At 41.5% G+C, this 22,635-nt stretch overlaps 1 protein-coding gene across 3 annotated transcripts in view; it reads right to left on the bottom strand.

Annotated features, from left to right (window-relative positions):
* Cdh20 (cadherin 20) overlaps window positions 1–22,635 on the bottom strand; it is a 227,142-nt gene that overhangs the window by 6,468 nt on the left and 198,039 nt on the right. For all 3 annotated transcript variants that reach the window (XM_030253941.1, NM_011800.5, XM_030253939.1), the window contains exons 8-11: window positions 18,057–18,193; window positions 13,899–14,020; window positions 9,917–10,034; window positions 4,092–4,343 (exon numbers count right to left, since the gene is read on the bottom strand). In XM_030253941.1, the coding sequence (XP_030109801.1) occupies window positions 4,092–4,343; window positions 9,917–10,034; window positions 13,899–14,020; window positions 18,057–18,193 (629 nt within the window). The remainder of the gene's footprint in view (window positions 1–4,091; window positions 4,344–9,916; window positions 10,035–13,898; window positions 14,021–18,056; window positions 18,194–22,635) is intronic.

Here is a 22,635-nt window from a genome sequence, read left to right as displayed (position 1 = left end):
ACAGTATCTTTGTTTGCAAACGATATGATTTTACACACACACACACACACACACACACACACCTAAGAATTCCACCACGAAACTTCTACAGCTGAGAAGCCCTTTCAGCAATGTAGCTGGATATAAAATTAACTCACAAAAATTCGTAGCCTTTCTATACATAGATGACAAACGGACTGAGAAAGAAATCAAAGAAACTGCACATTTCACAGAAGGCTTATGTAATATAAAATATTTTCTGGGTAACTGTAACCAAACAAGTAAAAGACTTGTATGATAAATATATTAAGTTACTGAAGAAAGAAACTGAAGAAGACAGCAGAAGATGGAAAGATCTCCTGTGCTCACGGATAGAGTTAATATAGTAAAAATGGCCATCTGACCAAAAGCAATCTATAGATTCCGTACAATCACCATCAAAATTCCAACATAATTTCTTCACAGATCTTAGTGGCTACACAGAGCCTCTGCCCTTATGTGCTAAATGCCATTTGTATAGAAGGTGCTCTGTGTGATACCAAAGGAAAAAAGTAAACACCAACTCTTCACTCTACAATTTATGTCCTTCCTGCTAGATATGCTAGTGCAATGGTGGCACAAAACTTGTAGAAATAATCCTCCAATATCTTATGTAACCTAAGACCTACTCCATGAGAGGGAGCCCAAACCTAACAGTGACTAAGTGACTAAGAACCGGAGACTAGATAGATAACCCAGTGACCTACGGTAAAACCAAACGCTACTGTTCTATTAAAAGAACGTAGCAGTAAAACATATCCTAAAGATGTTCTGCTCTACTCATAGGTCAGTGCCTTGCCTCAGCCATCATTAGTGAAGCTGCTTCCTGCAGCAGATGTGAACCAATACAGAGACCCATTGTCAGGCAATATGCAGAGAGTGAGAGACCTTGGAATACTTAGCTCTAAATGGGATTTACCAAATTCCTCTTCACAGGCCTGGAGGAACTTGGAAGAAGAGTAGGCAGAAAGTGTAAGAGCCACAGGGGATGGAGGACATCAAGAAAACAAGCCCGTCTAAATCAATACTACCAAAGTTCATATGCACTCACAGAGACAGAGGGAGGACGCACGCACGCACGCACGCACGCACGCACGCACGCACGCACGCACGCACGCACAGGGCCTGCATGGGATCCCACCCATTAGTTAAGAGTCCTAATGCTGAAAGAAGTGGATATAAGCCTCCATCTCCAACCCAGAAGCAATCTGCAACTGTTAACCAATGACAAATGAAAATTTTATTTTCTGCAAGGCAGTCTCCCTGGGGAAACAATCTATTCTCATGCGTAGGTCACATGCCCAGCAGGACACGGCCAAGAGAAAACGAACTTAACAGCATCTATGAAGGTTCTTTGTCTTACAAGGTCATGTCAAGGCGTTTTCCTTTTTGAAAAAATATTCTCTTTTAAATTTTATTTTCTATTTTGTCTCTCTGTGTGAACATCTGTCTGTCTGTCTTTCTGTCTGTCTATTTGTCTGATATTACCTCCTGACCACTTGAGTTTAAATTATGGCTTCCATTTTGTGTTTTTAATGGGTAATCTGGGTGTGGGAATAGGCCTGTCTTTATGTATATATCTGTTTTTTTCCTGCCTTTTCTTGGGTTCTGTTCCTCTTGTTTGTTTTATTGTATTCCAATTTTTTATCTTATTATATTTTATTATTATTTCCTAAAGCTCATTTTCTACTGTGAGACAGAAAAAGTGGATCTGGATGAGATGGGAGTTGGGGGAAGAACTGAGAGGAGTAGATGGGAGGGGAAATATAGTCAAAATGTATTATATGCAAAAAATTCTATTTTTAATGAACTACACCACCCGCAACCCATCCAAGTCCCTGCATGTGTGCTGGAGAGAAAACTGATGGGTGTGTGGGATTAGGAAGTGCATAGAACTAGTCATCTCTTGAAAATGAAAGATTGATACCTGTCTTATTTTTTAGATACAATGTTATAAATAATGAGCATTAAGTTATGCTTTAAAAATCAGGTTTTGGGATTATAGGTTCAGGTGAAGAAAGTCCAGGTTCTGAGAAAAAAGCATCAGTGCTGGGAAGGCTTGCTCTGAATGTTCTCTAGGTTCTGTGGACAAGCCACAAGGTTTTCTAGGAGCTGGGTACATGAACCCACCCCCACCACAGTAAATATTGCCCAGATGAACATGTCTAATTGCCCACCTTTGTGTGTGTGTGTACAAGTCAACTGCAGCATAAATGTTAGAATTGTGTGATCTGGGTTGTGCGCTCTTAGAAGTAAGTGGGCATGTGTGACACACCTGGGACACCTCAGCTTCTGGGAACTTCTTATTCTGTGAGTTTTTGTTTTTGTTTTTGTTTTTGTTTTTGTTTTTTTTTTTTTTAAATAAAGGTCTTGGTTTACAAACTAAGTTATCTCTTTAAATCAGTCTCTCTGTAGTGATGGCTCTTTGTGAGATGGCTCATCGTGATTCCACGATAAATCTTACAGCATTCTTCAAAGATAGAGGTAAGGATAGCCAACCTAGAAATTTCTCCCCAAAGCAGAGCAGATGAGAAAAACAGCTTTCCTTGTTCTGCACCCAAGGTCTCCTATTGCCACCTTATGGACACTTTAGGAATTGCAGGTGGATTTTACTTGGTATAGGTAGCCTGGAAGGTTATTTATATTCCTTAATTGTAACGTAAGACAGAACACTCAAAATACAATGAAAGCTTACATCATGTTTTAAAATGTATTTTGAGAAGTGTATTCCGAATGCCTATTTAGAAAGTCAGTGCAATGCTGATATTTTCAGCAATGGATTTCTTTATCTGGTGTGGCGCTCAGTCACTTGGTGTTTAGGTTAACTAGAGATCAAGGGAGCATGAGGATTATAATTTAAATTCCTAGTGCTTTATATTCTTCCCTGTAGAAAGTTACTGAAATTTTGTCTTCTCTCTTATTATTTATTTATTTATTGAGATGTGGTCTCATCATGCAGCCAAGGGTTTCTAGACTGGTCTAGAACTTGTTCTGTAGGCCAGGATGGCCTCAAGCTTGAGGTAGTCCTCCTGCCTCATCCTGTTAATGCTGGAGTTGCAGTGTATCGACACAGATGCTGTGAGGTTTCACATATATAGAATAATAGTGTTGTCTCTTGCATCTGCTTTTCTCTAAGGAAGATGAATGTGGAACAGGTTTAACTCAGTAGCAGCGTGGAGGTGAGATGCTCACGTAGATGTTTTCTGGGTTTCCAGAGGTGACTTAGGTGTTGCTTCTGAGTGTCTAGTTAGAAGCCTGTGGGCACCAGAGAGCTGGGGGCTGAAAGAAGAGGGAAGGCTCCCCCATAGTCTGTTATCACCCCACGTTGTTCCTCAGCAGACACAACCAGGCTCTTTTCCTTTACTGCTGTTTGTTAGATGTTCACAGTGCCTGAGAGGACTTGTGGGCCACAGACAGCTCATTCTCAGAACCCTGCGGTTCCCACTGCTGCTTCTTTCAGGTCTCAGCTCAGAGTTCTACTTTTCTGTGAGGGCCGTGCTGACCGTCCGATTTGCTGCATTGCTGTAGTACCTCTCCTCAGGCCCGCATCTCTTTCCTTTCAGGAACACTCAGCTATGTGTAGCATGTGCGCACGAGGAAGGGTGCCCGGTGCCCGCATGCGGGTCCTGGCTCTGCCTCTGATGCTTGGCTTTTGGCTTGTGGCTGAACCTCTGTGATTTAGCTGTTACTTACCTGAGATGGATTTAAAGAAGTGATGATCATATCCTCTTCCATGTAATTTTGTCATGTCAGTGTGAACTTGTATCATCTGAAATAAACTATGGAGGACAGAGTGTGTCTGTCGTCTAATCACAGTGCCTAGTATGGTGTTCAGGTCTGCAATCGATACTTGATAAACCTATGTGTTTTAACCTTGCCAAAGATGCCTTGAGGGAAGAGACTGTCTTCATCTTCTGAACTTTTCTCCAAGCTTCACTCTACCACCTTTTGAAGTAAGCTTGGAAGAAGCCAGTTCTGAGTAGCTGAGATAGGGGGTTAACTGCTCATGTCTCAAAGCCTGTGGACTCCCCCCCCCCCCCCCCCGCCAAAAAAAAAAGGAGCCGCTAACTCACCTAAGAGGACAAAGATGCAGGCCAGGATGGCGATGAGGGCACCCCGACTCAAGCTGACTGGGAGCAGATAGGCCTCTGGGCTGCAGGACATGACGTGGCCATCGTCATTGCAGCTGCACACTTGAATGGTAAGCGTGCCGGTGCTGCTGAGGACGGGCTGGCCGCTGTCTGCGATGAGGATGGGCAGGTAGAAGACGCTCTGCTCCTGCTGTCGGAAGCCGGACCTCCGGGTCAGAATCCGAGCAGTATTATCTGAAGGAGTAAAGCATTTAGGAATGAAAAAAAAAAATGAGAAAAAGAGAAATTCTTGGATTGAAGGAAGCAGGGAGGCAGGGGCAGGGAAGGAGAAGGAGAAAAGTTATAAGGCGTGCACTGCCGCAGCCATGTCTATTGGTTTGGCTCAGCACTTAGGTTTGAAAATCAAGCTTTTCATTTGCTTTCAGGCAAAACCCCGAGGCCTAGGAGAGAAGCTCTTTTGTGAGAGGCTGTCTTACCCTTTGTGACATAAAGTGCCCAGGGCAAACTGACAGCCTTCAGATCTAACAAATGTTCCCTGGGAACACTTGACAGAAATGAACAGTGGTTGGTGATCTGTGGCCCCTGTTTGCTCCTGCGCAGCAGCTTCTCAAGGCCTGTGCCAGTTTTCTGCCTCCAGCAAAGGAGAGCCCAGGAGCCCACGAGGCTGCCCAGGAGTGTTTATTTTCGCTGTTTGGGCTGGAACTCCTGTCTTTTGATATTTTCTTTTGTGCCTCTCACTTGGCTTCACCAAGTTCCCGCGTTCCCGCGGAACCGGCTAATTTGCAGAAGCTTATGTGAATCCGTGCTTACAGGACACAGCTTGGAACTTCTCCTGGCCCATGGGCTGAGTTTAGACAGTTAATATGAATCTGGTGAATTATATTCTTTCAATTTTTAAGTTCTATTTTATGCACATGGTGTTTTGCCTACATGCATATTTGTATACCCACTTGTATGCCTGGTCCCTGCAGAGGCCAGACGAGGGTGTTGTATCTTTATCTACTAGACTTACAGATGACTGTGAACTGTCCTCTGGGTACTTGGAATTGAAACTTTCCCCTGGAAGAGCAGCAAGTACTCTTAACTGCTGAGTCATCTTTTCAGCCTTGGTAAAAGTTATTATTTTTCTTTCCGTTTAAAGAGTGAAAATTTTAATTAAGAGGTACTCATAACCTTTATGAGGTATAGGGGGCTGTCTCAGTTTTTTTTTTTTTTTTTTTTCATTATATAATGATCAACTTGGGGCATGTAGGCAAGCCCTGCCCTTTTGTATGTGAGGTTTTTATTTGTGTGTATAAGTTTGTGAGCACACGTATGATCACATGTGTGTGGAGCCCAGAAGTCCATGTGGGGTGTTTTCCTTGCTCTGCTCTTCATTTTTCCTCTTTTTTGAGACAGTGTCTTTCACTGAACCTGGACATCTCACCTCCAGTTTACACAGATCAGTCAGTGAGTTTTGGAGACCCACCCACCAGTTTCCCTAAACTCAGAGCTAAGCTCAGAGACATGCACGGTCACACCCGGCTTTTACAAGTGTGGTAGGCATCTGAGCTCAGGTCCTCATGTTTGCATGGTAAGCATTACTGACTAAACCATAGCCCCAGCCTATCCACTCTCTTAAACACCTCTCATTTCTCCATAATGAGAACACTGGAAAATCATCTCCTGTAGCTATTTGAACTTCGTATTATAGCTGACTAAATACTTCTGTGTAGTAGAATGTAATCCTTATTTAGCTAAATGGTGAGATGTGTTCCCCAAAACTCATTGTGTGGGAAGGTGTAGTGATGTTGATATTTGCCAAAAAACTGTATGTATGTATGTATATATATATACACACACACACACATATATATTTATATATATATATACACACACACATATATATATATATATATATACACACACACACACATATATATATATATATATATATACACACACACACACATATATATATATTTATATATATACACACACACATATATATATATATATATATACACACACACACACATATATATATATATATACACACACACATATATATATATATATATATACACACACACACACATATATATTTAGATTTAAGAAGTTTAAATTCATGTCTTTAAGGTACCTGGAATGGCTTTGAGTTATAAAGCAGATTTTTTTCAATGTTGTGATCATTTCAGCAGATGAACAATTTGAGAGGTATGGTGGGGTACATAAGAAGTAACTCAAAAACCAAAACCAAGCTGGATATGGTGGTACATGCCTATAATCCGGAAGCTGAGACAGGGGGCTGAGGCCAGGAGGACTACAGAAAGTTCTAGGCCAGCCAGGGCTACATAGTGAGGTCCTTCTAGGAAAACATAAATAATAGAAAACATCCAAACCAACAAGAAACTAATACCATTAGCAGAAGAGTTTCTGAGCATGTTTCACACGAACTAGAATTTCACTATTCTAAATTTCTAAAAGCGTAAAGCAAACATGGCTAGTTTGTATTCATCAGTATTGCTGGTTCTCCTTCCCTTCTTGAATAAAGTTTCTTGAAGAAACTGTACTTTCTGACTCTTTTTAAGTTAGGTATGGAATAATAATTTGCCTTAATTGATAAAGAATAAGCAGGTAGGAGCTGGAGTCTGGTTCTCCCTGTCCTTTTGCTTTGAAACCATAATGGAAAGAACACAGGAGCCATGCGGGGGGGGGGGGGGGGGGGGGAGGGCATTGCTGAATGAGATGGGTAACTTTCAGAAGCTACTCAAACAGTTCTAGTCCATTGTCCCTTAATTTATGCTTACTTGACTCCTGGATATTTTTGTTTTTGCTTTTTTTGTTTTTGTTTTTGTTTTTGTTTAATCCTACCAGGTAGGTGGGTTTTTGTTTGTTTGTTTGTTTGTTGAACTCAAGTACCAATTTTTGTAATTTGTGCATGTTGTGTCTTATTTAATCTTCTTTGTAATCTGTTGTGTACTGAATGATGCCACACCTTTACAGCAGGAGAATTGAAGCCTGGGTTAATTACAATTTCTTTATAGTCGCTAACCAGTAGCAAAGCTGGCATTTGACCTCAGGTTTCTCAGACGCTAAAGCACGGACTCGTTTCATGGCACTATACAACTGTGTATTTAGTTTCCTAGCATCAGTGTTGTGTTAGCTGGTTTTATGTCTGCTTCCCCCAAGCCAGACTCATTTTGGAAGAGGGAACTTTAATTGAGAAAATGCTCCCACCAGATTGGCCTGCGGTGCAGCAGTTCTCTTGGTCGATAACTGATGCTGTCGGGGTCAGCACACTGTGTGCTGTAAGTTCTGGGTGCTACAGGAAAGTGTGCTCATCAACCCATTGTGAGCGAGCTGGTAAGTAGTGATGGAGGGACCTGAGAGCTGTTCTGCTTGGTTAGGATGCTTTACCACAGCAGTAGAAACCCTAAGACAGTGGTCCACACGTATTCACACGGTGATAGTTATTTCCTGCTTTGACATGGGTTTACTTTCCTCTTATTTTCTTCTCAGTGCAAAATGATAGCAAGCAGTATATTATTAGTATGAGGATTTATTTACTACACAGTCCATGCTCTGCCTCTCTGTTTAACAGCTGACTACTGTTAACCACCCTTTATAATTTTATTTTTTAAAATCAGTTTCTCTAAATAAAGCTTGTATTTAATTTTTGTTTTGCTTTAACTTAGCCTAGATCATGAGGATTTTAAGAAAAGCTGATATAGAGATGAAATGGCAGCAGCAGCAGTAACAACAACAACAGCAACAACAACAACAACATAACACAACCAAAACTCCACCCATAATTTTATATTACATGGCGGGGACTGGCCTATGCTAGCCATTTATCATGTTTTTATTAGAAGTGATAATTAGAGTTTTAGCAACATTTTGGAAAGAGAATTCTTTTTTCTAAGGTGTCAGTTCTGGTGTGTGTGTGTGTGTGTGTGTGTGTGTGTGTGTGTATGTGTGTGTGCTGTATTTGTCAAATAAAGAAAAGATGAGAAAATGGTTTTGAAACTTTATTCTATACATATAATCCATTTCATGTTTTGAGATTGAAAAAGAAAAGCTGGGTATGCTGGAACGTGGTGTGCCTTTGTAATCCCAGCGCTTGGGAGACAGAGGCAGCAGGACCTCTGAGGCCACGGTGTGTGTGTGTGTTTGTGTGTGTCTGTATTGTAGGTCACAATCCGGTGAGTTTACTTAGTGAGATCTGCTCTCTAAAAGCCAAATAAAAAGATAAAGGAGAGAAAGGGGCGGAGTGGGGGTACTGCTTGGTGGTAGGGGGCTTGCCTAGCATGTTCAAGGCCCTGGGTTTGATCCACAGTCCTCTCCCAGCCCTTACTAAAAGGGTATTGGAAGCACACCATATTGGAAGTGGGTGTGCTAGGAAAAGACACCCCTTGTGATAAACTGTCATATGGAGATGAGTTCACAGTTCCTGTTGAAGATGCACTGGCTTCTGTGTTGGGAAACCTTTCCAGAGATGAGTCACCTCTTTTTGTTACAATCCTGTGTATTTTTGCCCATCTTTATATGATATTGCTTCTGTGAGCAGGTGCTGGAAGTCACCTTGAAGAAATGTGCAGCCTTGTGCTGCTCATTGCTTTTGATGTCAGTTCTGTGCATATGAAAGAGTGACACCTAGGTAAAAGTGAAGAAAAAACTGTAATGTCCACCTCTCCTTACCCTGGAGATTCTTCCATAAAGCCAATCCCGAGGAGGGAGAAAGAGCTGTTTAGGAGGATTTTCTAATGAAACAGATAGGTGAGTCAGTCAAAAGTTTGGCTCAAAAAAAAAAAAATCTCTCAGGAGCGGGTTAGGGAGGGGAGATAGTTGCTGTGCAAACTACTACTTAGGGTGAAGATCAGAATTTGATCTTCAGGACCTGCACAGATGTGAGGCATCTGTGAGCCACTATTAACCTCAGTGCTCAGGAGGTGCAGTCAGGATCCCTGGAGCAAGCTGACTAGCTAGATTAGCTGAATCAAGAAGCTCTGGGTTCAGGTGAGTGGTCCTGTCTCAGTTTATAAGGTAGAGAGTGATCAAAGAAGAGACCTGTGGGGCCTGGAAAGATGGTTCAGGGGTTAAGAGCTTTTGCAGAAAAATGTAAGTTTTGCTCTCAGTACCCACTTGAGCTTCAGGGGATCTGCTGCTGCCGCTGCTGCTGCTGCTGCTGCTGCTACTGCTGTTGCTGCTGCTGCTGCTGCTACTGGTGTGACTACTGCTGCTGCTACTGCTGCTGCAGCTCCTACTGCTGCTGCTGCTCCTGCTGCTCCTATTGCTGCTGCTGCAGCTCCTCCTCCTGCTGCTGCTGCTCCTGCTGCTGCTGTTCCTGCTGCTATTACCCTTTCCTTTAGTTGTACCTCTTTTGCTGCAGGAGCATTTTACTCCTCTCTCCCTCTTTTTATTGGTTTTTAAATCTTTGATTAGAAATGTTCCTTCAGGTTTGTTCTCTTTCTCTAGGACATTTTTCCCCCTTAGGCCATCTCTGTCTTTATAGAACATGTAAACATAGTTGCTCTGATTCGGACTAAAGGAAGAAAATTTACCACTGCACCTTGAATAGTGTCTTTCACAGACCAAGCATCAATAAATGTTAGTCAGCTAACTGAGGAATGAAAGCTGTAGAGACAGCAGAGGGCACTCTTTGTCTTTGATGCTGTGCAGCAAAACCTGGTAGACTACAAATTAGCATTTACGTCCTCCCTGTTATTAAAAAGCCTGGAAATGTGACACTGTTTATATGGTGTAATAACTGAAAATGTCAGTCTTGAGCAGTAGAAAAGCATAGACAGCCATGTCCACCTGATTACCTTGGTTGTCCCTGACAGTGAAGTTGGGGTTGTTAGCAGCCTCAGGAGCCAAACTGTAGTAGAAATGTTGGCCATTGTGAGGGTCATCTTGATCCACAGCACTCACTGTCTGGATCAGCTGAAGGAGGGACATGAACGAATTCAGGGTGAGTTGGAGCCAAAGGAAAAAAAGCCAAGTCTAATGAAATCCTAAACCTGGAGTGCAATAATAAGTCATTTGCCCAATCAGATGTCCTGAAAGCAACCTGAAAACCCTCCATGCCATCACACAGCTTTGAATTAACCAAGCATATTCTTGATCCTGAATATGTTAATAGGTAAATGATAAACAATGACTAAGTGCTTCAGCTGCATTATTCCCACAGCTTGGCCAGTTAAAATGTTGTAAACAGAAGACAGTAAAAGAAGCATGGAATGTCACGAGGTCCTGCATAATCACAACCATGGTTCTTAAGAATAACTACTACCTGGAAAGCAAATAAACGGAACAGTGTTAAGCTATGGAATGTGGATTCAAAGTGCATGGGCCACAGAACATTCATGCTTTGTTAGGGGGAAGTTAGAAAAGGTAGAGTGCATAAGCTCTTCAGGTTGGGAAGCAGATTGTAGTCAGAGGTATGAGGGTGTAGCTCAACTGGGAAAAACCACAAGACAAAAACGGAGCTTAGTGACAGAAAGAGTAAGAATTCTTCCCCTTGACCCTTTGGCCAAGTTCTGTCTTTCCCACAATATCCTTTGAAGAACCTTTCATGAAGGCTATGGAAACTTACGAAAAAGCATTAAAGAAAGCAGGATGAACTAGACAGTTGGGGCATTAGTTGGTAGGCTGTGGTGGGGTAGGGTATGGAAAGAGTTTTCATTAGCTGGTTTCCACTGGTATTCTCTAACATGCTGTACTACAGATGATCCTAGTCACCTTGGGCCTGATCCTGTAAACCTGTCTTTCTGCAGGAAATGCTGTTTTCCTTCCAGGACAGAAATGACTATATCAAATTCAGCTTGAGGGCCCAGGTGGGCTTTTAAGATTTTTACAGCATGCTGAAGATTGGAGGGGCAAGGGTTCAGATGCTCAAAGGACTCTTTGTTCCTCTCTTCACTGGCCTGGATTTTCAGGGATTAACCTTACTGTGTTAGCCACCTTACCCATAGTTACCACATCCTTTCAGGACAACTTGCCACCAGTGACGAACAGATGCTGGGAGAATAAAGGCCTCATCCAACCCCCTTAAACTTGAGAACACACTTATTCTAGACCTTTGTGAGGATGCTAATGTATCTTTATTGCAGCTAGATTTTATTTTGTTCAGTCCTTCTGCCTTTCCATTTTATAAGTCCCCAAAACATTGTATTTCAGAATTCCATCTCAGGGTAAGCCTCCTGAAATAGCTGAATGGTGAATCTGAAGGTGCATCGAATGGTGGAGTAACACAATTACGGGCCAGGGAGCAATGGAGAGAGTCACACGTGGTTCAGACTCACATCAGTGCTGCTCATAACTGAGGCACCACCCACCTTAGCTCCATGGAGATATAAATCCTGTATTCTTAATTTGATTGCCAAATGTAAATAGATGAAATGTTTCTTAGGGAGTGTTTCGAATAGATAATAGAGTGGATCAATTTTAAGAAAGATCATCAAACTGTGAATATTGGTGAGATGGGACTTTGAAGGATAGCTAGACAGTGTGGTGGGGTTCATGGTGGGAGCACTCTGGCTGGCTTTATTGACCTCCTTCTTCTGAGAGTCCTTAGCTCCACTTGTCTAATATCTTGCTTAGCACTCTACAGTCTTCCATCTGTAGTCATCAGTCATACATTTCACTGTTGTGTGCCCTTCATCCACTATGAGGAAGAGGAGAACATACACACACACACACACACACACACACACAGAGAGAGACAGAGAAAGAGAAAGAGAGAGAGAGAGAGAGAGAGAGAGAGAGAGAGAGAGAGAGAGAGAGAGAGAGAGATATGAGATTAGGCTAGGCTAGGCTAGGGTTAGTCTTATGCATGGCTGAAAGTGACAAATGAGATAGGTTTGTGACACTGTATCCTAACTCCAAGTCACAGATAATCTATTTCAAAGATTTTCACAAAGGACCTTTAGTGATGCCCTTGGAAGTGGAGGACACACTTGGCTACAAAAGCAGGAGTGGTGGTTAGATGTTATGCTCTTGGCATAATATAGTTCCTGTCCCAGCACCTTCAAGACATAAAGTGCTGTGCTCTGAGGAAAGAGGGGGCTTCCTTCATTGCACTACTTAGCATCCTCTATGTTCATGACTATATTTAGCTTCTTTTGCCATGGCATAAAATATACTTATATTAAATCTTATTTTATAGTAAAACAAATATATGTATAGTAATCAAAAAGCATGAGAGTAAAAAAAAAATAATTTCAAAAGCTCAGAACAGCTAGTCAGAACTTTAAAAGCCCACAAGAGCTTGTCCACCTCAACACAGCACCTTCCGTATTGTGTCTTCTCTCTGACCTTGCTTCATGTGTAACATAATGTACCAAACCGCAGGCTTGTTAATGTGGTTCTTTACAGCCATTACCATGAACCTGCCTTGTTCAACAAAGCTTTTATTGTAACCGTTATTAGGTGGATAATATCTTAGGCCTTCTTAAACTAGAAATTTAATAAATATGGAAATACAATTATCGGAGAATTGGAAAAAGCTTTTAAGAGTGATGCAGACTATTGCACCACATTATAAGAATCAGTGTTGAGGTCAGTTTGGATTTGAATCACTGCAGGGCCCTTGGCTTTCCAGAAACAAAGTCACTTCTTTGGATAGAAGACAAAGAAATGTTGGGCTAAGGATGTTGAAAGTTCAAGTAAATATTGGTTCTAGAGGCACAGCTTTGTGCAGAGGGCTTTGGGTGATGTTCCAGGAGAGGGGTAAACGTGAGCTCAAAGCTGCGTTGTAGTCAGAACCTGGGCTACACAGTCTTGTTAAAGGTGGACTTCTCAACCTCCCAATTTTCAAAATAAATGACCTTCATCCATTTGTTCCATTGGAATTTATAGGACCATACTATATGATGTAAAATGAACATTACGACCCTTGGTGGAGGAAGAAAGTGTAGGACAGCAGGAGAAGAAAGGAGGGTGTTGGATGAACAGGAAGGGGTGTGCAGTGCTTCACAGATATCCTGATATTTGGCCACTGGAAGTGTAATGCTGGATGCTTCTTAGTCAAATCATTTGGAATTTAAAAGACCAGGTTAGGTTTAGAAACATATCTTAAAAATATATTTGTGAAGTTTGTAGAACTGATCTTTACTTCCATAACCAGAATTATTCTGTGAGTCAAGTCACAAAACCTGTTAAAGCACTATTCAGACCACAAAATGTAATTTGGACTCCAAGTGGTTGTTGGAAATGTAAATGAGGAAAATACCTAATAAAATATTTAAAAAAAAAAAACAAGTAAATGACTAGAACGTGATATAAAGAAATTGGAGACTCTGTTTTCTAATCCATACTTTCTGGTGTGGACATGATGTTGATCATGAATTCAGCAATTGTGTTGATTAATTTTATGCCAACTTGATATAAAATAAAGCCATTTGGAGAGAAGGACCCTCAATTGAGAAAATGTTTCTCTTAAGATTGGCCTATAGGCAGGTCTGTAGAACATTTTCTTGATTAATGATGGATATGCTAACCAGAACGTTGTTGGTAGTACCATCCCTGAGAAGGTGGTCCAGTCAGTCATGAGGAGCAAGCCAGTAAGCAGCTCTCTTCCATGGCCTCTGAAAGAGCACCTGCCTCCAATATCCCCCATTGTTTGATCTACTGCCTTGATTTCCCCCAGTAGTGGACTATTACCTGAAAGTATAGGATGAGATAATGCCTTTCCTTCCTAGATTACTGTTGGTCATGGTGGCTTTTCACAGTGATAGAAACTCTCCCTAAGACAGTTATTAAGAGTTACCTTTGTACATCTGGGGTCTACCAAGGTGATCAGCTTACCTGTCCGGCTTTGGCATTTTCACAGATAAAAGCTTCATAGAATCTGGGAAACTCTGGAGCGTTGTCATTCACATCGAGGACTTTGATTGTGACAGCAACACTTCCCACTTGGGAGGGATTGTCTAAAGAGAACATACGGAACAATGACGGTGAGAACTCAGCAAGGCAGAAAGACAGCTGTGCTGATCTGCTTTGTCAAGGAACGGATAAAATGTGGAAATGATAACACGCGCATAGGACATGTGTTCCCTGTTGAGAGTGTAACCATGCACAGGCTGCGACAAGGAAGTGCCTTCTGTGTGGGGGTGTTTGTCATTAGGGACCGTACAGGAAGGACAACATTCTACTCATTGGGTTTTTCTTCTTTTTGCTATGCTTTTGGTATTCATTTATTTATTTTAAATGATGGTATTTTCATATATGTATATGAGTAGGCATCTCTGCTGCTGCCCATGTGTGGAGTTAATCCTGTCCTTTGACCTTCATGTCGGTTCCAGCTTACACTGGTCATTAAACATGTGAGCACTTTAACTACTGAGCTCTCTCACCAGTCTGTTATTTTTATTTTTAAAAGAAGCTTTTATGATTTTTTTCTCTTGTAATGCTCTTGTTTTGTTTATATATGTTTCATTTTTAAGATTTGTTATGTGTTTGAATGTTTTGCTTACATGTAAGTGCACCATATTTGTGTCTGGTATCTGTGGAGGTCAGAAGAGATTGTCGGATTCTCTGAGACTGGAGTTAGAGATGGGTGTGAGCCATCATATGGATCCTGGGAATGGAACCTGGGTTCTTGACAAGAGCAAGAAGTGCTCTTAACCATCGATCCAACTCTCTAACCCTGTATTTTTCTTTATTGTACAATATCATTTTAAATGCTTTATTTTCTTTCGTTCCCTTTATAACATTCTTTCCCTTTTTATTTTATTTAATCTTACTAATTCATTTTCCTCTTATCCCCCTTTATTGCTTTTTAAATTATTTTTCACGCATCTGATTAATTAAAACACATGTGGATGTGAGTTTATGCATATGCATGATGCACGTATAATTCACATAGTTTCATGTATGGTATTGTGTGTGGAGGTCACAGGACAGTTCTGTGAACTCAGTTCTCTCCTTCCATCTTTATGTGAATTCCAGAATCAAACTTTGCTTTTGTGGTAAATGCATTTACTGGCCAAACCAACTTGCTGTCCTTAAACCATCTACTTCCTAAGCTCATAGATTACTCTACATTATTTCTCCCACTTACTTGTTTATGGTTATCAGTGATGGAGTTATCAGGGGCTATAACCCTTTCTTTTTCTTTTTTTTTTTTTAAATTTATTTATTTATTTATTATATGAGTACATTGTTGCTGTCTTGAGACACACCAGAAGAGGGCAACAGATTCCATTATAGATAGTTGTGAGCCACCATGTGGTTGCTGAGAATTGATCTCAGGACATCTGGAAGAGCAGTTGGTCTCTTAACCACTGAGCCATCTCTCCAGCCCCATCCCTTTTTAATAGTATTTTTGTATCTGCTTTAATTTAGTCTTTGTACTACTAAAGTGGCTTGTTTTTCCTCTCTTGAGTGGTATTGGAATTGAGCCCTTAAGAAAAGACTGCTTTCCAAACCAAATAATAAACTGGAAAAGATAACTATACTAACAGATGTACAAATCACAAAATAGAAACACAATTATGAAGAGGTAGGTAGCATGCTCTACCAAAGATCACATCATGCTAATAACTGAATCCAGCAATATTGAAAGAAATGATTAAAATGCCACACAAAGAATTCATTTGGATGGTGGTTTGCAAGAGTATATCAATAAGTAGACAATGAGTTAAGGAAGACAGTTCAGAGCCTGGATAAGAAGGCCAGGAAAGCAGAGTGATTATTTGAAATTATGATCGTGTCTTTTTTTAAAACACTCACATTTTTATTAGATGTTTTCTTCATTTACATTTCAAATGCTATCTCCTTTCCTAGTTTCCTCTCTAAAAATCCCCTATGCCCTCCTCCTCCTCCCTGCTTCCCAACCCACCCACTCCCACTTTCTGGCCCTGGCATTCCCCCTATATTGGGGGCATAGGGCCTTCACAGAATCAAGGGCCTCTCCTCCCATTGATGGCCGAATAGGCCATCCTCTGCTACATATGCAACTAGAGACACGAGCTCTGGGGGTACTAGTTAGTTCATATCGTTGTTCCTCCTGTAGGGCTGGAGAGCCCTTTAGCTCCTTGGGTACTTTCTCTAGCTCCTTCATTAGGGGCCCTGTGATCTATCAATAGAAGACTGTGAGCATCCACTTCTGTATTTGTCAGGCACTGGCATAGCCTCACAGGAGACAGCTATATCAGGGTCCTTTCAGCAAAATCTTGTTGGTATATGCAATAGTGTCTGGGTTTGGTGGCTGTTTATGGGATGGATCTCCAGGTGGAGCAGTCTCTGGATGGTCCTTCCTTCAGTCTCAACTCCGAACTTTGTCTCTGTAATTCCTTTCATGGGTATTTTGTTGCCCATTCTAAGAAGGAGCAAAGTATCCCCACTTTGGTCTTCCTTCTTCTTGAGTTTCATGAGTTTTGCAAATTGTATCATGGGTATTATACATTTCTGGGCTAATATCCACTTATCAGTGAGTGCATATTATGTGTGCTCTTTTATGATTGGGTTACCTGACTCAGGATGATATATTGTGATCATTTATATTGTTCATTGAAATGATCAAAATGAACTACAAATTAAAACAGTTTTTGAGCCCTAAAGCCACATTGCAGAAGATGCTTAAATGAATATTATATACAGTAGAAAGAAATATAGTCATAAACATGAAAGGTCAGGAAGGGTAAATTTTGTGAGATGAATAAATAAATAAGAAGCAACCACCACCACCACCACAACAACAACAAACAACAACAAACAATGAGACATGACTATTTTTTGCAAGAAACTCATTTCATATGAAAAGGCACATGGGCTGAAAATGAAGGATGGAATTACAAACCTCTAACAAGTGAAATCTGGAAGCAAATGAGTAGTGAAAGTATACTTTTCTAATTAGAAGAGGTAAATAGGGTAACACAAATTAGGAAAAAGAGCAATCACTTAAGAAGATGCAATGTTTGTAGCCAGGCATGGTAGTGAATGCCCTTTGCCAGCATGGATGAAACAGAGGCAGACAGATTTCTTTGAGTTTGAGGGCACTCTTTTTTACCTAGCAAGGTATAGGCCAAGCCAGGGCTACACAGTGAAATTCTGCCTCAAAAAATGATTGTTAGTATATATGCCTTGAATATTGGTGCACATAATTTCACAAAACAGGCATTATTGGGCATAAGAGGACAGAAAGGTGCAGATATAATAATGGTGGGTGACATTAATACAGCAGCTATGAGTCATCTAGATTTTAAACATTCTAAAAATTTTAGAGTTCAGCCTCCCCACAGATCAAATGGCATGTCTAAATATCTACATAATATTTCACCCAACATGTGTATAAGATAAACTCTTTTAGCAGCATATGAAACTTTCTCAAAAATAAAGTTAAGTTACAAAAAATGTTCTAACAAATACAAAAATGAGCCTAAAGTAATTTCTGCTACCAGATCATAATGCAATAAAAAAAACCTAGAAATCAATAGCAAGAGAACCTGTAGAAACTAGAAATTAAAATGAAACAATATACCCTTTAATAATCTTTGGGTTATTGAAATCAGAGAGGGAAATGGAAACAGAACTTACCAGAGCTTTAGGGATGCAGCAAAAGTAGTTCTAATACAGTTGTTTGTTTTTGTTTTTGTTTTTTTGTTTGTTTTTGTTATTTTTGCTAATCTGAAACTTGAAAAGAACAAAGCTATAGTTTTGTGGTCCTGCTTCTTAGAACTGGTTTTGCTGTTAGAAAGGAGTTCTTTGCTCTAGGCCTTCCCAGTCATAAACATATAATGATTCAATTTCTGACTTATAGAGAATTCTTTTACATAAAACATCTGAACCCAATGATGTACCTCAACCATAAAATGAACTAAGGACTAAATCACACAATCATTTATTTGTAGAACATATAATTTCAGTTTCTCCTCTGTTGTTTGTTACAAGATTTAGACACTTTCACTTTCTATATTTTTAAATTTTGTAACTCTGTGGAGACCAATAAATTATGTTACTTACTCATTTCCATAGCAAGGACAGTTATATTATGCCAGGAGAACTCTTCTCTGTCTAGTGGTCTTGCAGTCATTAGAGCACCTGTTGTAATGTCCACATAGAAAAATCTTCCCGGGTCGCTGCCTCTGTCAATGGAGTACCTGCAAAGATAGCGATTAGGAACCTCATTTTCATCTGGATAAACACAAGGACATAGCACACGGGGGAACTGAGTACATACACGGTGTTAACATGGTTCAGTCACCTCTGCATTGTGAATATATGGAACAGTATGGATTTATCATGCTTGAGAGAAACAAAAGAACATTTTTTTAGTATTTAAAGTATCGTAAAATGAAATAAACAGAGCGCTGAGACCCTTATGGCGGATTTAATTTACATAAAAAGCAATTTATGCTATTTAAAGCTTAAAACTGCTCCAAGAATTTTGGAACGCCCTCAATATCAGCCTCTATTTATATGTGTTTGAAATTCAGCTAAGTTCTCAAATGCAAATCTGAAACTTGAAAAAGAACAAAGCTATCGTCTCGTGGTTCTGCTTCTTAGAACTGGTATCACTTTGGGAAGAAAGCTTTGCTCGAGGCCTTCCCAGTCATAACCATGTAATGATTCAACTCCTGACTGACAGAGAATTTATTAACTGAAGGTTCCTTATGTAGGATGTTTTTAGTGGGCTAAGCAGGTATATTTGGGTTGCTGGTTGTAAATAAAGCAGAGTTTTGTGCCTTTATTAGGGATAATTTACTGGAAGCTATCATATGGCCTTCAAAATCTGTAGATCATTATAAGCAGATGTTCAGTAAAACAAAGGCCATTGTTGCTCAGGCCACAAACCTTACTTGTTGTTCCCACCGAGTCAGTCTGGACCGATGTGCATTTTATGTAGGAAAAGAAGGGTCTTAACCGGCACTTAGGCCGGGCAGTCTCAAACCTCTGCAAAGGAAGAATTTCATGACTCCTTTCGCTGTTGCTCTGCCTTTTGATTTCTCTAATGAACTTGGTTGTAAGACCTGTAATTCTTGTTCAGTCTGATTTGATAACCTGGTTCCCCCTGTTTACAAGTATTATCTCATCTGCTCTCCATCTTTTTTTTCCCCTCTCTTTCTCCATCAGCCTTGCTGGCCCAAGCTTATGCTCACCACCATTTCTCTCTTTTGTCTCTTCAACATTTTAGATTCTACATTTAAGTAAGAACATGAGCTATTTGTCTTTCTGTGACTGGCTTATTTCACACATATAATGTTCTCTAGATTCATCTGTGTTACTGTAAATGACAGAATTTCCTTCTTTTTAAAGGCTGAGTGCTATTCTCTTGTGTATGTATAAAATACCACAGTAAAAAAAAAAAAACAGCCCTTCCGCTCGACTCGAGACTCGAGCCCCGGGCTACCTTGCCAGCAGAGTCTTGCCCAACACCCGCAAGGGTCCACACGGGACTCCCCACGGGACCCTAAGACCTCTGGTGAGTGGACCACAGTGCCTGCCCCAATCCAATCGCGCGGAACTTGAGACTGCGGTACATAGGGAAGCAGGCTACCCGGGCCTGATCTGGGGCACAAGTCCCTTCCGCTCGACTCGAGACTCGAGCCCCGGGCTACCTTGCCAGCAGAGTCTTGCCCAACACCCGCAAGGGTCCACATGGGACTCCCCACGGGACCCTAAGACCTCTGGTGAGTGGACCACAGTGCCTGCCCCATTCCAATCGCGCGGAACTTGAGACTGCGGTACATAGGGAAGCAGGCTACCCGGGCCTGATCTGGGGCACAAGTCCCTTCCGCTCGACTCGAGACTCGAGCCCCGGGCTACCTTGACAGCAGAGTCTTGCCCAACACCCGCAAGGGCCCACACGGGACTCCCCACGGGACCCTAAGACCTCTGGTGAGTGGACCACAGCGCCTGCCCCAATCCAATCGCGCGGAACTTGAGACTGCGGTACATAGGGAAGCAGGCTACCCGGGCCTGATCTGGGGCACAAGTCCCTTCCGCTCGACTCGAGACTCGAGCCCCGGGCTACCTTGCCAGCAGAGTCTTGCCCAACACCCGCAAGGGTCCACATGGGACTCCCCACGGGACCCTAAGACCTCTGGTGAGTGGACCACAGTGCCTGCCCCATTCCAATCGCGCGGAACTTGAGACTGCGGTACATAGGGAAGCAGGCTACCCGGGCCTGATCTGGGGCACAAGTCCCTTCCGCTCGACTCGAGACTCGAGCCCCGGGCTACCTTGACAGCAGAGTCTTGCCCAACACCCGCAAGGGCCCACACGGGACTCCTCACGGGACCCTAAGACCTCTGGTGAGTGGAACACAGCGCCTACCCCAATCCAATCGCGCGGAACTTGAGACTGCGGTACATAGGGAAGCAGGCTACCCGGGCTTGATCTGGGGCACAAACCCCTTCCACTCCACTCGAGCCCCGGCTACCTTGCCAGCTGAGTCGCCTGACACCCGCAAGGGCCCACACAGGATTCCACACGTGATCCTAAGACCTCTAGTGAGTGGAACACAACTTCTGCCAGGAGTCTGGTTCGAACACCAGATATCTGGGTACCTGCCTTGCAAGAAGAGAGCTTGCCTGCAGAGAATACTCTGCCCACTGAAACTAAGGAGAGTGCTACCCTCCAGGTCTGCTCATAGAGGCTAACAGAGTCACCTGAAGAACAAGCTCTTAACAGTGACAACTAAAACAGCTAGCTTCAGAGATTACCAGATGGCGAAAGGCAAACGTAAGAATCCTACTAACAGAAATCAAGACCACTCACCATCATCAGAACGCAGCACTCCCACCCCACCTAGTCCTGGGCACCCCAACACAACCGAAAATCTAGACCCAGATTTAAAAACATTTCTCATGATGATGATAGAGGACATCAAGAAGGACTTTCATAAGTCACTTAAAGATTTACAGGAGAGCACTGCTAAAGAGTTACAGGCTCTTAAAGAAAAGCAGGAAAACACAGCCAAACAGGTGATGGAAATGAGCAAAACCATACTAGAACTAAAAGGGGAAGTAGACACAATAAAGAAAACCCAAAGCGAGGCAACGCTGGAGATAGAAACCCTAGGAAAGAGATCTGGAACCATAGATGCGAGCATCAGCAACAGAATACAAGAAATGGAAGAGAGAATCTCAGGTGCAGAAGATTCCATAGAGAACATCGACACAACAGTCAAAGAAAATACAAAATGCAAAAGGATCCTAACTCAAAACATCCAGGTAATCCAGGACACAATGAGAAGACCAAACCTACGGATAATAGGAATTGATGAGAATGAAGATTTTCAACTTAAAGGGCCAGCTAATATCTTCAACAAAATAATAGAAGAAAACTTCCCAAACATAAAAAAAGAGATGCCCATGATCATACAAGAAGCATACAGAACTCCAAATAGACTGGACCAGAAAAGAAATTCCTCCCGACACATAATAATCAGAACAACAAATGCACTAAATAAAGATAGAATATTAAAAGCAGTAAGGGAGAAAGGTCAAGTAACATATAAAGGAAGGCCTATCAGAATTACACCAGACTTTTCACCAGAGACTATGAAAGCCAGAAGAGCCTGGACAGATGTTATACAGACACTAAGAGAACACAAATGCCAGCCCAGGCTACTATACCCGGCCAAACTCTCAATTACCATAGATGGAGAAACCAAAGTATTCCACGACAAAACCAAGTTCACACAATATCTTTCCACGAATCCAGCCCTTCAAAGGATAATAACAGAAAAGAAGCAATACAAGGACGGAAATCATGCCCTAGAACAACCAAGAAAGTAATCATTCAACAAACCAAAAAGAAGACAGCCACAAGAACAGAATGCCAACTCTAACAACAAAAATAAAAGGGAGCAACAATTACTTTTCCTTAATATCTCTTAATATCAATGGACTCAATTCCCCAATAAAAAGACATAGACTAACAGACTGGCTACACAAACAGGACCCAACATTCTGCTGCTTACAGGAAACCCATCTCAGGGAAAAAGACAGACACTACCTCAGAGTGAAAGGCTGGAAAACAATTTTCCAAGCAAATGGACTGAAGAAACAAGCTGGAGTAGCCATTTTAATATCGGATAAAATCGACTTCCAACCCAAAGTTATCAAAAAAGACAAGGAGGGACACTTCATACTCATCAAAGGTAAAATCCTCCAAGAGGAACTCTCAATTCTGAATATCTACGCACCAAATGCAAGGGCAGCCACATTCATTAGAGACACTTTAGTAAAGCTCAAAGCATACATTGCACCTCACACAATAATAGTGGGAGACTTCAACACACCACTTTCTTCAAAGGACAGATCGTGGAAACAGAAACTAAACAGGGACACAGTGAAACTAACAGAAGTTATGAAACAAATGGACCTGACAGATATCTACAGAACATTTTATCCTAAAACAAAAGGATATACCTTCTTCTCAGCACCTCACGGGACCTTCTCCAAAATTGACCATATAATTGGTCACAAAACAGGCCTCAATAGATACAAAAATATTGAAATTGTCCCATGTATCCTATCAGACCACCATGGCCTAAGACTGATCTTCAATAACAACATAAATAATGGAAAGCCAA

Source organism: Mus musculus, chromosome 1, assembly GCF_000001635.26.
Source record: "Mus musculus strain C57BL/6J chromosome 1, GRCm38.p6 C57BL/6J".
Lineage (NCBI taxonomy): Eukaryota > Metazoa > Chordata > Mammalia > Rodentia > Muridae > Mus > Mus musculus.
This window is presented reverse-complemented; position numbering and strand designations above follow the sequence as displayed.